Source organism: Trichomycterus rosablanca, chromosome 9 (genome assembly GCF_030014385.1).
Source record: "Trichomycterus rosablanca isolate fTriRos1 chromosome 9, fTriRos1.hap1, whole genome shotgun sequence".
Taxonomy (NCBI): domain Eukaryota; kingdom Metazoa; phylum Chordata; class Actinopteri; order Siluriformes; family Trichomycteridae; genus Trichomycterus; species Trichomycterus rosablanca.
In genome coordinates, this window is record NC_085996.1 from 18,061,326 (window position 1) to 18,079,516 (window position 18,191).

Here is an 18,191-nt window from a genome sequence, read left to right on the forward strand (position 1 = left end):
GAATATACAAAGAGTATACAAAGAAAGATATAAGGCCACTGTAAAGAAGAGAAAAAACAGTGCCACCCACAAAACCTGAAGAATGGCAAGAAAACTGTTATGTTTGCATTGCATTACCTAACATGGACATCTGAATCAGTTTAGTTTCAAGAAAAATGCCTGTTAATTGTTAATCGTTATAATTCAAAATTTGTCAACCATTACAACTTGCAAAATGGAGCATTTACATATTTAATTAAAAGAAACTGTATTTTGTTATTGTTTTTATGAACTTAATCTTCTATATACTGTATATTCAAAAGACCCGTCATATGTACATAAACTTTTAACCAATGCACAAAAACGTGCATGTCATTGCCTGTTTCATAACAATAGAAACTGTTCATGTCACATTCAGGGATATATCTCAGACCACTGTTGTTGAAGTGAATGTGTCACAACAAATCTGTGTATGGGGCTGCTGGTCAAGGCACCTGTGCTAACTTCTCGCCATTGTCGAAAGCACCTATGATAAGCACACATGCATCAGAGCAGGTTGTCTGATCAGAAGAAACTTTTTCTTCAAGATGATGTGGGCTGCTGGACACTTGTGCATCGTTTACCCTGAATATATGCCATTACAATGCGCTGCAGGACGATTGCAAGATACAGAAGCTAAAGGACCTGCTGGTAGTGTCCTGGTACCATATACCAGAGGACACCTTCAGACTTTTTATTGAGTCAGGAGACTAAGAGCTAAATTCACAACATAGTAGGTGGGAGGTCCTAAAGTTTTGGTTCATTACTGTATGTAGCTCACATGAATACTTTTTTTGCACCTTTTATAATAGGACGGGTCATGTCTCGCCACTGAGGTACCTGCAAGATTTAAAGAACCCAATATGTGCTATAGAAAAAAGAATAAAGAGAGGTAACAAGTACAAACACGTGAGTGGCTATAAAAAGAGTCGGGCAGCCATGTACGGGGCCCCCTCATAAGAGGGCCATCATGCTGCTTCTGGAGGCAGATTGCCTGTCCAAGTTGGTTTGTTTGAAAGAAGTCACCTCACTACCAAGTTTCCAAGAAAAAAGATTACATATGCCAACATTTGCACTGGTGTGAAAGAATCCAGACCGGCATTATAGTTTAACAAAGAATAGATACTGAATAGAACAGAACAGAGACAACTCTGTGAGGAGGAAACCATAATTAAATAGAGGGACTTTCACCTGGACTAAAGAAACGTGCACAGATAGACCCCTAGTGGTGCTCAAGCACCTGCCATTTTGCCCTGGATGAGAAAAGTGCCCTTTCTGCTGGAGCCCAATTTTTTTCTACATTCATTAATATTTAAAAATAAATATTACCCTCTCTGTCATCAATTCCCCCCAAAAGTGTTTCACTAGTTTTGTTTTATTTAAAATCTTACTTATTTTGATGTGAAAGCCTGAAAAAAAAAAAGCATGAGCACAAACATTTTGCAGGAGAAAATCAAGTAGCTCTCACAGTAAAGTGTTGAAAATAGATACAAACATACAGTATTTTATAATTACAGCATCCTGGCCAAAACACTGTGTAGGAAAAGTCACCTTCAGTCAAGGAGTTATTTTCATGCAAGCATTTATACTTCAACAGTTGAGGTTTACAAATGAGGAATAATTTTGCTAGTTAATTAACATTACAAACTAATATATGTAGAAGGCTAATTATAATGCTCTATGATATAGAACAGCATACAAAACATGATGAATAAATAGGAAAATGTTATTTAGCTGTCTATTTGATTTTATTGGCATAATAATAGGCCCATTGTTAACATTAACTACCCAAAGTGGGTTTCTAATTTGAAATCAAAGGTAGGTCTTAAGTTGAGCTATTTTTTGATGATTATTTAATATATTGTTTGGTTATTAAAAAGCGCACAATATGGCCTTGGTTTTTTTGCCTGTTTTTTTATTTATTCAATTTGATAATTTGAGTTATTTGATTAGATGTGTATTGATTGTGTTAACAAAAATAAACTAAGCTTGGCTTGAGCACCTGCCCCCAAAAATGTCTGTGCACGTGCCTGTCAAGGAACCACTACAACAAGCCATTAAAGGCATGATACTGTAAACCGTCACAATAGTGCCAGCTGCTGGATTTACCAGCCAAGTTCTCAGAAAAAAAACGACTATATAGAGGGAATGTCTGCCCTGCTCGTTATATGGCCATTTCTGGTTTGTACTAAGTTCCCTCTCTTGTTTCTATCCTTGTCTGTCCACTTTCTCTGCTACATGCTGCAGATGTTTTTGTGCATTTTTTAAAAATACTTTTATTACTTTCTGCTGTTCTGCTCACCCATTTTTTTATTATTTCCCTTTTTGGTTTCTGGCTCTTTGGTCACCTTGGTCAAGCATCTTGCACATTGGGCTAATTCTTAAAATCCTGCAGGTGCTGGGATACACCTGGCACCTCAGTCTTAAGATGTAACCCACCCCATTACACTTTGACTGATCATCTAAAATTCCTACAGTTTTTTTGTCTCTATAAAGAATTGAAGGACTGTTGTTTTGTTTAAAAGACATACAGAAATATGAGGAATTGCTAAATGTAGCTGATATTACAGAACTTTATATGCACTTAAACGGCAGGTATATTTATTTTGTTTAATGAAGAATTTTGTAAATAAATACATTGGTTTTCATTTTTGATATTTATGTTGTTTGTTTTTTAATAGATGTTTTATTTTAAGTGACAATGATCATGTTTACACCAAGCTGTTTTATATTATATGTCTGAATTTAACCACTTATTATTGCTTAAACAAATACATTTATCAGTACCAGGTTAAATAAAATCTGATAGCTGCATTGCACATACTAAGCAATTCAGCACATAAAGTTTGATAAAAATTTATGCTTTACTTGTTTGGTGATTTTACATCACAGTTATTTATGAACTGTATAATCCTTCAGTCATGTTTTATCACCAATGTATCCTGGTTGTGGTTGTGTAGGGTTTAGTTTCTCGGAATCACTGGTCCTAATGCAGTAACACACCCTAGATCAGGGGTCACCAACCCGGTGCCCGCGGGCTGTTTCGAAAAGGTTGGTGACCCCTGCCCTAGACAAGACGTCGATCTATCGCTGGACCTTGGCCATACATACATTAAAAAATGTATTGTGAGACTGCGAGACATAGCTATAATAGCTATAATGCATGAGATTTGAAAGGTATGGGGAATCAAACCAAATGCCCTTCAAGATACTGCCTTCATTTGCTAATACTACAGATAAACACTCCTATTTAAATATTTAAAGCATCTATCTGTTCAGCAAAGGGACCAGTACGATGCTCATAAAACTAAAAAAGGTGAGTTGTCTTTTTATTAAAGGCATTGTAATGTGTAATATCCTAACCTCCCTATCTGCATAATCTAAAAACAATGGCTATATCAAAACCAGTTGAATTTTAATTGTCTTTTATTTATAATGTTGAATAGCTTGAATATTTTTACTCCATACAGTGCTGTAAAAAGTGGTTGCCCCCTTTTGATTGCCCGTTTTTCATAAAGTCAGAAAAACAAAAATAAAAATAAAAATAATTCCTCATTGCATTTTCCATAATTATAAAGTGGGGTTAATTTATTGTATAGCTGTGTATGTACAAAACTGATTCAAATCCAATAAAACAAAGGCATGAGCCAAATAAGTCATATTAGTCTTTTACATTGCCGTGGTAGATTATTAAATTCTTCTTTGCAGAAATGCTTTAAATCTTACTCACAGCTAGGTTTTATGTGTCCTGCTACATAATTAAATTACACTTTAGCTGCAGTTCATGGGTGACAACATTTCTATTAATTTTTAAAACATTTTTGGAATTAATATTTTCCTTAAAAACAGCATGACGTCTAAGTTCTAACTCAGCAAAACACCCCCCACCATTACAGTACCACTGCCATGTTGGACTGTTGTTATTATGCTTTTAGAAAATGTTTTATTTGCTTTTTACCAGATATAATAGAACCTTTGTTAGACAGAATATTAAAATACCTTTTAATACCTCTGAAATTGCTTTGTAATGAGTTTTTATTGTAGAATAGAGTTTGGGTGACAGTTTGACTTTTGCACTTACTTAGTTTATCCCACCAATATTGTTCTTAAGAGTTAAGTTCTTCATCGGTACAACAGAAAAAAGTGATCAAGAAATCATCAGGAAATTGATTATTCATATAATTGTCAACATTTTACATCCATTTACCACTTGCATTTCAGCTTCAAAAGAAGAGGAAGAAAGTGAACAAGTGAGCACATAGAACATTATTGCTGGATCCATGGTGTGTAGTTTACTGCTACTCTTGTTTTTAAAATATTGTTTTTAGATTTTTAAGGAGACAGATCAGATAGCAGCTTGTTTAAGCTCTTTAATATAATATACAGTTAAACTTACACATTCTCAAAAAGTGTAAGTCATGGTAGAACAATGGAAATGTAATAACACATGAAACATTGTAGGTTAACTCTCTTGACAGTTTATAATAATAATAATAATAACAATAATAATAATAATAGTAAATTTTTAAGTTTTTATTTTGACAGACCTTGATGTTAAACCTAACTGTTTGTAGACAGAGCAGCTCTTTGGTAGAGCAATGAGCAATGTGCATGTAGTTAAAACAACTCTTCTATTGTTTATCAGTAGTAAAGCAGGTATGGGCTTCAGTCATAAATAGTATAAAACAACTATACAGTGGAAATGCTTACCTGGTCTAATTTAAGGATAAAAAGGTTACCAATAAATATAGTAGAATGACAGAGTATGGACTGTAATGGCGTAATGTTGATTTTCTAATCTATATCTATGTTTAACTAATGTTCTAAATTCTTGGGAACAATGGTCCTGCACATGTTTGTTACTTAGAAAACAAAAGTATACACAAGAGAAAAGTATAAACAAATGTACAATGACTATGTCTATACAAAAAAGCTGATTTAAATCCAAAAACAAAGGCATTGCATCAACCACCCCCTCCCCCATCCCCAAAAAAAGACAATACAGTAAAATATACAATGAATATTTCCAGAACTTAACATCACAGTTTGCAAAACCCACTTTTTAAAAAAAATTTCTCATGGGGTTAAACTTTTTTTCTGTCACTCTGATTGATTAGTTAAATATGATACAGTATACACATGGCTAGGAATTTGCTGATCTTAATAAAAAATGTCTGTCCATCACAGGTTGATGCCCAGTGTACTTTCTATTTAAAACTTGGTGGTGTTACCAAAGCTGTCTGACAAAATGATGTTTTTGTAGAAGTTATCTGAGCGTACAGAACAGTAGCCTTTCACCTTGTCCAGAACCTGGTGAACAGGTAAAATGGAGGAGTTGGATGCGTCGGCATCAGAAGCGCTGCACTTTTGGCCACTTTGGTTGGAGCAACCTTTACCTGCAAGTCAAGCCAAAACAAGTTAGTGCGTGGTAAAGTATGTGGTGAAGGAAATAGTTGATACGTAATCCTTAAAGTTCTGTTATGGGCTATTGGTTTTACATTTTCTGAAATCAATCTACAAAGCCCTTTTCTAAAAATGCAATAAAAATCTGTTATTTTGTTAATTGTCTTCAAACTTTATTTAACACAAAAGAACAAAGAAAAGATTGTCATTATTTTCAGATACAAACAAAAATGCAAGACTTGAGCTGCTTAACAGTCTGTGGTTGCCATTGTCCTCTTCATGATGCAGGATATATGTAGAACAGGAGACAGATCTGGACTGCAGGCATGCCAGTCAAGCACACACCTTCTGTGTCTATAAAGTCATGCTGTTTTAACTCATGCAGAATCAGACATTGTCCTGCTAAAATAGACATGGAGTTCCTGGGAAAAAAAATCATCTTGACGGCTGCCTATGTCTCTCCAAAACATCGATGGTACCTTCACATATATATACATTTTTTTCTCAAAAACAAGCTGAAACGTAGACTTGTCTGACCACAGAACATGTTTATTGACTTTCAGTCCATCTCTGATGACTTTGGTCCCAGATAATTTGCCTGCGTTTCTTTTCATGATATTGATTATATGAACTGTAGATGGTGAAAGACCTAAGTGTTCTATTTAGAAACATTCCATGCCATTTTACTGACCCACACTGTCTGGTTAAAGTGGTGGCACTAATAGTGGTGGAATACAAAGAGCAATAGTAAACACTGCACCAGTTCATTGCAGGGCATAAGAAATTCACCCACTCATATTCACTCACATAAAGAGGCAATTAAGAGTGAGCAATTCAACTATTGACATGCTTTAAAAAGCTGGTCAAAAGAAATCCACACACAAGCAAAAAACAGGGGCAAGGACTAAATATGGATCCAGGGACCTGTAAGGTACCAACACCACCATCTGTGGCAACAGGTAATCCATATTATTATTAATAATATTAGTATTAGTAGTATTAATATTACTTTAATTATAACACTGTATAATTTCACTGGCTAGCTAACCAGATAATGTTGACAACTGTGGCAATGTGCAATTCACCAACTAATGTGCCATTTTCTAATTTAAAGAATTAGAAAAACAAATTTTTCACAACATGACTTTAAATTAAATCCAGTCAGTATAAGTAGGTGGGAGGTGTGAGGTGCACAAAGTTACACACAAACTTGTGTTGTTTTACCTTAATAAGACACTCCATTGCACTAGCGGTGAAAAAGACCTATACCACAAGCATAAATAAAAAACAAACAACACTACTAAATTTGGACAGGCAGCAATTCAGTGCAATGAGTACCACAGAAAATAGCTTTTTGGGTCATACAAACATTATGTTGTATCATACATTATGTTGTATCACATAAATAACCTTAAACAATGTATTAAAATATATAAAAAATCTTGTCTACATAGTGTTAGCATGCCAGCTTTTTTTGGAAAAGCTCCAATGGCTAGAACATTATAATAAGAAATCTTGATAATGATTGTTATATGGTGCATTGTCACTTGCTGACAAGCATAACGTTTCCACATAATACACATTAATTATTTTAAATTTAGTGGAAGAGTAAAATATTAGAAACAAGTAACAATATAATTACTTCAAGCAGTATGTGTTAAAAAAGGGCTCACCTGAACTTCTGTGATGCTTTGCAAAGGGATTCAATGTGGCTTTTGCCTTGGATGTCCAGTGGGCAGTGGTGGAGCCAAAGGAACTTGAGGACAGTGATTTTCCAAGATTGTCTGAGCTCACCTTTTTGGTGTTGTTTGTAGGAGTCTTGCTCCAGTCTGCAACAATTGAGTGTTAGGTCATGTTACTTTGCAAGAATATACAGTACTTTAACATTTTAAATAACTCTGACAATTTATAGTAGACTACTTGATAGGTGGAGCAGAACAGATGTAGAAAATTGTTTAATATTTATGATACAAATCTGACAAGATTTTCTGTTCTCAAAAAAGGACATTTTTGTGTTGCACTATTAAAATTATTGTTATTATTATATGATATTCATTATAAAATCATAGACCACAATGTGTGCTTTATACACATATTATTCATGCATAGCATTAACTATCTTTCTAGTAAAAAAGTAAATTCAACCAAATTTGTAAGCCAGAATTAAACAAAGAAAGCAGCAGCTCTCACACACTTCAGTCATTGAATGAAAATGACTTAAACCTGTTATATACACCCCTGAGCAAATAAATGGGCTAAATTTAAAATTTATTTTGGGTGGAACTTGTTAAATGCAAAAAACAGGATCCTGTAATCTGCTAATTATCTTGAGTGTGTGAATGTGTGTGTGTGTACTGTTCGCCTGATGAATTGTACCCACTGTGTCTCTGAATAGGATAAAGCGGTGGTAAAACAGACAATGACTTAATAAATGAATGAAAAAAGACTTTTAACATTTTGGCTGACCAATTTTAATATAATTTAATTATATTTTGCAAATATGAATGTGCAATTTACAAAGAATGAACAATTTATGAAATGTTCATGATGCCTTATTGGTGAAATAAGAGTGAAAGGTTTAAAGAATTTTCAAGTAACACTATTTCATAACATTACACAATAAAGAATGGAAGTATATTAACAATTAAAATGAAGCTGACTTGACAAGAAATATATTGGGTTCCTACTGTCTGCAATGAAATAGAAGTCAAAGTAAATGTAAGAAACTTGTTTTTTTATTTAAATTTTTCATACTGTCCAAAGTTTTTTTATTTTTTATATATTTACCTGAATTATCTGACAAACGTAGCTTTCCACAGCACAAGTATCTTCTCCACTGCTTCTGAACATTTTCTTTCAGAGCACAATGGAATATGAATATGAATAGCCCTGTTAGATGAATGAAAGAAATAATAAAAATGTTATTTTTATGGATGTGCTGGTTTTCTGTGATCACATAATATGACAAAAATGGTCGTCTGTCAGTAACAATCATGTTGTCAGCAATTATAGCTTCAGAAATTTGTCCTCATTTGTAATTGTTTAGCTTCTTAGCAGAACTACAAAAAGAAAATGTGTAACTTTGCCATGTTTTAAATACATAGTGTATTTCAAGAGATTTATATTCAGTTGGGACTGTTTGGTGTAAAATTGATTTTGTGAAGCATATTTGCACTCAATATGTTTCCGTTAAAGAATAACTTTTCATGGTGTTTAACTATGAACACACCTTGCAGGGAGTTAAAAATGGAGAAGAGGTACATGAACACCAAGCTGACAGGGCCCCATGCGAAAAAAGCAAAGCCCCAGGTCATGCCAAGTAGGAAGGTGAGGCTGATCACACTACGTAGGTTACGTAGCACCTCCTCCTGAAAAGTGCGGTTGCTGCGCTTGCCATTTCTGCCACAGATCTGCATCATCACGACAATGAACATTGCCACATTCATAAGGAAGACAATGGAGAAATACGCCACGCATGTCACGTAGAAGACCACCCTTTTTTGTATCCAGCAGCTTAAAAATAGGAAGATTAAGATAAACAAGAAGATTATTAGTATTATCTTAACCAAATCACAACAACTATTTTAAATGTACATTTCAATGATATTGTTAACATACAATTCCGATAACCCATGGCTATTTTCTTCTCTCCCGTAATACTCCTTGCCATAAGAATTTTTGTCCACTGCAACCACAATGGCTACGATCACAGCTGGAAGACCTAGATAACCAAGCAAAAAGAAGATAATACTTTAGTTGGTGTAGTACAGTATAGAGAAAATAAAGATTAATAGTGTAGTTTATTGCAATAGTTTTTCCAGTCACCAAATTTAAATCTAATTAAGCATCTTTGGGAATTGGTAGAAATATAAATTTGCAGCATAAATGTGGAGCAATTATGATGATAAAAATCATGTAAACATGGATAAAAATCTACACAAAACTAAATCTTTACTACGAACACGATGTTTCTAATAAAGTGGCTGGTAAGTATACAGTACTGTAAGTCTTAGGTCAGTACTAGCTTTGTTGTTTTAGCAAAGTTTTAATGTCAATCCATATTCACTTTTCAGTCTCTTTAATAAGATACAAACAGAAAATACAAGAAATATACACAAAATAAATTAAAAACATTTTTCACAACAAAAATGGCTTCTATAGGCAAAAGTCAGTATTTAGTGTGACCTCCCTTGACACTAAGCACATCTTAAAGTCCTTTTGGGGAGACTGTCCTGAAGTTCTTTGAAATAATCTTCTGACATATTATACCAAGCTTCTTTCAGCACTTCCCAGGGTTCGTCTTTAGATTTAGGCTACCTTATGTTGGGATGTTTTGATAACCTCACTGCAGCTTTATTATTTGATTTGCCTTCTTATTTAGTTTTGTGTATAACATACATCACTTTAATTTGTGTAATTATGTGTTTTTCTTTATTTGATCAGTACGGCACAGTTGGCTAATATAGTTGACTTACCCATAATTATACCACATGGATTTACACCTAGAGAGAGTGATTTCGGATATGTGGGAAAAGCAATTTTTGTTTTCCTAAACTTTACAATGCTCTTTTAGTTCTTTGCAGTAAGTTTGGTCATAATAGTCATAATAGTCATAAATCGGTTAACAACAAGCCATCACCTGAAAAAAAATAATAAATGCTTGCCAGACAGAATTATATATGTGAGATGCAACCACTAAAACAAAAAATACTGTGACTCACCCCATCCAACAATGCAGAACTTGAGGATGTACCTTCGGATGTAGGTGTTGAATACCTTGACTAAGGCAATATACATGTGAATAGACTCAAGGCCCATCCAAGTGAATGAGGTGAGCAAGAAGAAGTGCAGCAATGCAGCCACAGCTATACACAAACCCTGCATTTCATAGGACGCCAACCAGCCATCCAGCAGAAACACCATGTTGAGGAAGAGTAGCGAGGTGCACAGATTCATCAGGATCTTTGATGGATAATCTCTTCGCAGTTTCCTAAGTAAAAAAGTCTTGTATGAATGCATTGTGCATGTTAAATAATGATGAAAAACCACCCAAGATTGGGAAGTGATTTCCATAAGATTTTGACATGCGCTTTTATTTGTAAAATATAAAAGAACATCCTTAAAATTGATCGGTAATGCTTTAAATACCCTGCTCATTTAGATACTAGCAACACGTATGCTTTGTGGCTAGGAGGTGTGATAAAATCAAATCAGTTTGTAACAAATCCTTTCTGAAATCGCATGGCTTTACTGAGGTGCCAGGTGTAACCCTGCACCTGCAAGAACTGGAAATGAATCCAATTTAGCAGAGGTAGCAGCTTAGCAGAGGTAGAACAATACTGTGTAATGAAGGCGGACAAAGAAACAAAATAAAGATCTGAAATAAAACAAATACGTCTATATGAAGACAGAGATATCGGGATCGGACCCTGGATTTCAGTGGTAGTGCTAGTGGGCTAGCACACCATAACACACACCATAACACGTACTTTATTGTGTATGGATTGTAAATAATTTGTTAATATGAAGTAATAAAAAGATCTGTGATGTGGAGCACAGCTGGGCAATTTATTTACAGCCACACCTCAATTAGAAAATACATTTGGCCTAGATTATTTTGTATTAAAATCTGGTCCCTGTACCTTAAACAAAATAAAGACAAAACAGGCTGAAATTTTACAAATAGATGTACCTAAAAGCTAAGACGACATGTCATTGCAGTCTTTTGTATTTTCATATTTCAAGAAGCACAAAGACCATGTGTAAAACTTACTCAAATGCAATGTAAGTTAGTAATGTCACAGCTGAGAAGATGGCTGAAAGGCCACATCCAATGTACGTGATAAAGGTGAGAATCCTGGTGTTCCTTTCATTAATTTGTGCTGCAGCCCCAGATATGTCCTATATAAAGGAGAGACAGATGTTTTAGACAAAATATTTCAATTCACAATATTACAAAAACAGTTTGTCAGCATGTTTCTGCCTGTTTATACATTTACAAACATGATTTAAACATTTAAAGCTTTGAATTGCATCTAAACCTACATTTTTTCAGTCTGCATATACAGTGGAAGGAAACCAACCACTGGGAATCGGAAATGACAAAAGGCAATTCCTCACACCCACAAAGCAGGGATAAATGGATAAAGTGGACGCCTAAAGCATTATTGAGGATTTAACAATAAGATGATTGTTGTTTCTGCCAGACAGGCTAGTCTGAGGATGTCAAAAAATTGTTGAGTTTTGCATACATAAAACAAAACATCCAGTGAGCTGCAGGTCTTCAGGTGAAAATGCGTTGATGATGATGAGAAAGGTAAAATAAGAATGTCAAACCCTGAACTTACAGGAAGTCTATGATAACCTAAATAACTACTAATAAAACCAAGAAAAGAAAAAAAAAGTCTGGTCTAGTCTGATAAATCCCAGTTTCTACTGCAGCATGTAGAAATGAGGGTCAGAACTTATTATCAGTGTAAATCCATAGATCCACCTCATGTCTCTTTCGCCCAGCCCTGTGTCACTAGGCTGGTGGTGATGATTGTGTGGAAAACACCTTAAACGTTTTCACACCCTTAAGTATCATTGTTGATCATGTACATCTTGGCTACAATTTACTTATAATGATTACATATCCAGCATAACAATGCACAGTCTCACAAAGCACAGATCAGGTTAAGCTGGTTCCCTAAGTTTAGTGTATTTCAAATGCCGTTCAAGTCAGCTGATCTGAATCCAATAATACACACTTAAGATGTGATAGAACAGATCTGTTGGAAGGTTTGTATATTGTGTAAAGACTATTAAAACTATTTAAATAAAAACCTATTAGCACACATAGTAACAACCCAGTAAGCCCAAACATACCCTTATCCAACCAAACAACCCACATCTTCCCATGTGAGAAAAAAAGAAATAAAAAAAGCAAAATTCTGAAATTATAAGCAAAGTGATTTTACAATAATGTTAAACAGGCTCACCAAATATCATAAATGACATTTATGACAGTTCTAAACAAGCATCTTTTTCCAGAGAAAACAGGACACTTCACTAAGCCAATGATTTTATTACAGTGGGGAAATGTTTTCATTAAAAACATTTTTTTTTAAACTGTACCATGGGATACTATGACACCTCTAGAAATCTTTATTGCAAACAAATTTAGGCTGTTAGTGTAGATACTTTCATGGAAATAAAAAATAATACAAATAAAAACACAAAACATGGTGATATGCATCTTACCATCAGAACACCAAAGTGTGTTAAATGGTTACACAGACACACTGTTCTGTTTTCACTTGATTCTGGACCGAGACGACAACCCTCACTATTCCATCCTCCATTACCATCTGTTGGATATACAGTAAAATTACACATCTCCAGAGACAACACATGTCCCGTCATACACAAAAGATAAAGAACATACTTGACAAAAAGTCAATAACTGCAGACTTACTTTTCAGGCCAAAATCCCAAAACACACATAGTCGATTTGAATTCCTCTGAAATAAAGACAGATTGATTCATATTCCTAACATGATATTTATAATGTAACGAAATGTAATAGAAAATGTAGTGGGGGACTACATGATCCTTATTCTGGTAAAAATTGTTGTTTAGGATACCTGGTACTGCAGATGGGAAATTTCTATTTGGACAGGGTCTCTCAGATTACTAATGGTCAAGTTGCCAACACTGCTGGCCACCACATAACTGTTTAAGGTCAGCCCGTTGCTCGGCTCATCCTAAAGAAAACAATTAGTATTCAGTTTCACACAATGGTTCCTGGCAAAGACTGTACGAACTAGAAATGGAAGACACACAATCAGATTTAAAAAGATTGTTTGCAATACAATGATCTAACCCAAGAAACTTTATAAAAACTAATATTTAATTTATTCCCAACTGTGGATAGGTGTAATTGTATTTTAATGTGATTTGGATTTTAAAATGATTGTCTGGGGTTTAGTATACTATTGTGTTATCAAATATTTATTTTACAGAATGTGTTTCACAGGTGTGCAGCAGTACTGAGCTACATTTATTCTAATAAGTAATTTGTAATCTGTACTTGTAAGACAGCATTTGTTAGTTGTAGCATGTTTTCCTGATAATTTATATTTGGGGCTGAACCTCAAGTGCTATCACTTTATTATGACTAGATTGTAGGTTCTGAAGTTCAAATTCTACATAGTTGTCTGTGCAGTAAAAAAAAATAATTTGGCTACCAGACCTTGTGTTAGAAAATATCCCCATGTACAGACATGTGGAAGATGGCAAAATACAAATAAAACAAATCTAATAAAGGGTAATAGTTGGAATATCACAAGACATATCACATACATAGATGGCATTTGCATATGGCAGTTACACTTTGCCGCCTGTGAGAGATCAGCAAATCTAAAAATTAAGTAGAAACTGCAACCTTGCTACTACTATTATAAATAATCCGAAATGGCCTATTTAATTCTACCATAATAATGCACTTGTTCTTGATATCCTTCCAAGAAAGTATTTTTTAGGTAAGAAATTACAAAATTATATTTACAAGGTATAAAAACCTTCTCAATAGATACTTTCTTACTTCTACTCAAGGAATTACTTGGATAAGTAATTTTACTCGTGTGAAGTAAATTCATCTTTACTTGTTTATATTTTTACATTACCCAGTTTTTCAAAGAATGTTTTTAAAGATGTTTACTGTTTTTATTTGCTAAATTTTACTAAAAAAATTGTTATTATTACATATTATTAATATTAATTACAAAATTATTAACAGGTCAAAGTTAATAATTAAAAGTATTAGATGTACCTAAATTACTACATTTATATGAACCAATGATTAATAATTTTTTGCACAGATATTAATTGACCCTAGACATTAGTACTCATAGTCACAGGGTATTTTTACCAGATCTATTACTTTACCATAAGTGATCCAAAACGTAATAAAAATAAAATAAAACAAATAAAAACATTAAATAATATGTGAGTTAGATATCTTTAAAGAAAAAGTTAGTACATTTAATATTGTGCACCATAACCCAAATTGTCCCTTGCCATCACAGTAAACAAATAAAACACAAATAAAATCTATCTCTGTTTGGGACAGCTCTTACCTGAAAAAGTCCTGTCTTGCTGAAGAACATGAAGTGAATTCTGGAAATGGTCTCAATCTCAGCTCTGCTCACATTATGAAGCAACGTGGCAGGCAGAGAAATAACAGCTAGGGGATTCTGGATATCTGATTCAAAATCAATCTGAAAAAAATGGTGCAGAGAAGAATGTTTCTTATTACTCAAAAGTTCTAGACATCCTTTGAATTTAGCAGTCCTCAGATAATCACTAACTTGATTCTGATCTTCTCATTTGGAGTTTATTAATATGGTAAGTGAGTATACAGAATATTCTCAAATTGCGTAGCTCCATGTAAAGCAATGTAATTCAGAAGGTCTACTGCAGTGATCAAATAATATGAACATCTGAACAAGTATTAATAAAATACAGCAATCTATCCCTGTTGTAACATCATCATGCCTTAAACTTCTTTAAGCTGTGTGCTGTTAATTTAAGCCACCAAGCCTTATTGCTGTTCGCTTGAAACATACTAACAGCACAGAAAGTGGTACCTGAGGGTCAGAAGAATTTAGAGCTGTAAAAGCACTGAAATTGGCCCCGCTGAAATTGCTAATGTTAATGGCAGAAATTCCCACTGCCAAGTGCTTAGAGGTGATGGCCAGAGAAGGGCCATCAAACTCAATCTTCTGCACCAGTTCATCCACAGTTTTCAGAGTTCTAGAAGAAAGAACACAGTCATGAAGCACACAAAATACAAACACACTTTCCAGAAATGTTGGGTTATTTTTAATAAAATGAAGTAAAAACAAGAGTATAATTTTTTACTTGTCTTGAACCGTTATTTAATCAAAAAGTACAATGAAAATATTGTGTTTTCACTGACCAACTAAAATGTATTTTGTAAATATAATGTTTACCAGTGTGTTACATCACCTAATACTACACGGAAAAGTGGAACTGTTTGCCTAATCTTGTTTGATGCAAACCCTTAGCTGCTTGATTATTTGCAATTACTTGTTTGGCAACTTCAGTGCCGGTCCCAACACAGATAAATAGGAAGTGCATCCAGTATAAAAACCAAATCAAATATGTTGCTGTGATGACCTTTATCGAAACTAGCTAAAAGAGATCATTCAAAGTTTGTTTGTTTATTTATTAGGATTTTAATGACAGCTCAAGCGCATGCAAACTCTACACAGAAAGGACCCAAACCACTCCACCTAGGAATCAAACCCAGGACCTTCTTGCTGTGAGCCAACAGCACTAGCCACCGTGCAGCCCCATTCATTCAGAATAATGTGTTGCTGCATTGCACATTTTGGAAAGACTGAAAACTTGAATACTAAATAGAGAAAAAACAACAAATTCAGGTATACTTGATTTATTCTGCTAAGTAGGTCAAATAAGGTCAAAAATCCCAGGTTGTTTCAGAAGCTTGCTCATGGCTATTAGAAGCAGCTAATTGATTTGAAAATGGTTAAGGGATAAATATTAGGTGCGTTATGTATATTCTGAAACAAAAACAATTTTAAAGGATAAAGAAGTATGTTTTTATGTATTACTATTGGATGTAAACTTTTAAACTTTTCCATATAAGTTGGCAATTTTACAAGATTTACAAGTGTAGAACCTTAATCTAATTCAATATCAAAGACAAAAGGTAGAAATCATGCTGTTGGTGATATAAAAAATCAAACAAAGGAAAAGTCTGTCTTTAAAAAATAACATATTTAAAATTAACCAAGTTTTAACTGTTAACTGTAACTAATACTACAGCCAAAAATACATACCTTTCCGAGGCAGCCAGCTGAGCAGAATCAGGGCTAATCATCACATTGGAGATTATTGTTACCACAGTAGAGGCCAAGGTGGCATTGATCCGGACCACGTTTACCAATTTCTGCACCATATGAACCACCTTGGATATCTCAACATGGGAGAGCTCGTTGTTTGTGATGTCTGCAAGCTGAACGGCCACCTCTGCAGCATTTTCTGTTATTTAGAAAGGTAAACTCTGTAAATCTGACTTTGACAGTTACTAAACTATGTGTGTTTGATGATTAAAACAAAAATTAAGAGTGAAAGTACAAATTAAAATACTACCTTGTGAAATGTCAATGTCTTCTATATCTGTGCAGTTTTCAAGGTTTGGTCGTCCCCAAAATGAAGTATAATTTTCTGTGCTGATCATGCTGAAAGAATGACATCTCATTTTAATCTTCCTTTTGTGTATCATTTTTCCAGTATTTTTGTCTTTTAAATCCTGAGCTCACATCCTTATTCAGTACTGCATTGTTAAACAGTTAAAGGAACATTAGGCTACATACCATGTCCTGGATGCATTCTGTTCTTTGTAAGGGAAGCAGGGAAGGATGACTGAAGATGGTAAATTATTGACTGATGGTCTGCTCTCAGGCCATTTATAATGAAGTGGATTCTCCTCTGCCTGGCAGTTTTCTAAAATCACAACCAGACACATTAAATACATGACAAAAATATTTAAAACAACTCTAAAAAGTCTCTCTTCACCTACAGGCAGTTTAAAATTACACTCAGCATTTTTGCCACACTTAATAAGCTAAAATGTTTTTTTTTTGTTTACAGTCGACCCTTGAGTTACGAACGGTTTACCATACAAACATTTGTTGTTTATTATTGTTTATTACAGGAATGTCTATTCTATAATACTATAATACTACTATAAAGATTTAAGGGAAAATATACTTGTATTTATACAAAAGACCATTTAAGACATTAGGTAAGGGGGTGGTTTGGGAGGTCTGGCACGGATTAATTCTATTTACATTATTTCTTCTGGGAAAAATAGGTTTGTAGGAACAGCCTTTCGGAACCAATTAAATTCGTAAGTCAAGGGTTTACTGTATTAGCTAATTCTCACTCTAAAAATATAAAAAGTCTAACCCTTAAAATAATTTTTTTTTTAACAAAACAATGTGTTATTAATTAAAACAAACAAAAAAAGTCAAAATTCTTTCACAGTAATATTACATTTACAGCTATCAGAAAGATTTAATTGCAGTTGCTGCAGATAAAGAATCACAGTGCAACCAGTGATTCATTTTAGCAGGGCAATCACATTTTACACAGGTGATACAGGTTTTGCATATTCCTTAAGAATATTCCTTGTGTGTAACCACTTTATTGTGTTGTTCTAGTCATAATACAATTTGTATGAGATTTTAAAACAATTTAATGTGACGATTATGCTAAAAAAATCAAAAAATCAGGAGGGAGCAATTTTTTACAACACTGTCCATTCTTTTACTCATGGGCTACATATAGGCATTTGCCCTAATCCAATATGGCTGAAAAGTGTGTGTATGCCAGGACATATTTAAATATTTGGTAGTCATACTTTTGTTCAATAAAAAATAGTTAATGTATAGCACATACTATACTATGCTAAGCTATGCTATACCAAACCAAACCAAATTTTGCTTTAGCAACATAAGACAGTAGCTTGTAGGCCTCTCCAGGTCTCCATCTAACTATTAGATGATCAGATGTTGGCCAATCTGTTTTGAACTCATCCTAAAAGATGACCTTACCTCAGAACTCCACAGTCAAATCCTAATGATTTTTTTCTGCAAACCACAGCATGGAATTGCTTTGCTTTTCATTAATAAGGAGTTGTTACATAGCTTAACCCCAGCTGCCTTTTACTACTTTTG

The 18,191-nt window shown here is 34.1% G+C and overlaps 1 protein-coding gene across 1 annotated transcript in view; it reads right to left on the reverse strand.

Annotated features, from left to right (window-relative positions):
- Nucleotides 1-4,536: 4,536 nt before the first annotated feature.
- adgrg6 (adhesion G protein-coupled receptor G6) overlaps nt 4,537-18,191 on the reverse strand; it is a 74,579-nt gene continuing 60,924 nt past the window's right edge. The window contains exons 15-29 of the mRNA XM_063002474.1: nt 16,827-16,956; nt 16,603-16,691; nt 16,290-16,491; nt 15,051-15,216; nt 14,541-14,681; nt 13,047-13,166; nt 12,878-12,923; nt 12,664-12,770; nt 11,195-11,322; nt 10,143-10,411; nt 9,040-9,142; nt 8,651-8,934; nt 8,209-8,310; nt 7,095-7,250; nt 4,537-5,414 (exon numbers count right to left, since the gene is read on the reverse strand). Of these exons, the coding sequence (XP_062858544.1) occupies nt 5,230-5,414; nt 7,095-7,250; nt 8,209-8,310; nt 8,651-8,934; nt 9,040-9,142; nt 10,143-10,411; nt 11,195-11,322; nt 12,664-12,770; nt 12,878-12,923; nt 13,047-13,166; nt 14,541-14,681; nt 15,051-15,216; nt 16,290-16,491; nt 16,603-16,691; nt 16,827-16,956 (2,228 nt within the window). The 3' untranslated portion in view covers nt 4,537-5,229. The remainder of the gene's footprint in view (nt 5,415-7,094; nt 7,251-8,208; nt 8,311-8,650; nt 8,935-9,039; nt 9,143-10,142; nt 10,412-11,194; nt 11,323-12,663; nt 12,771-12,877; nt 12,924-13,046; nt 13,167-14,540; nt 14,682-15,050; nt 15,217-16,289; nt 16,492-16,602; nt 16,692-16,826; nt 16,957-18,191) is intronic.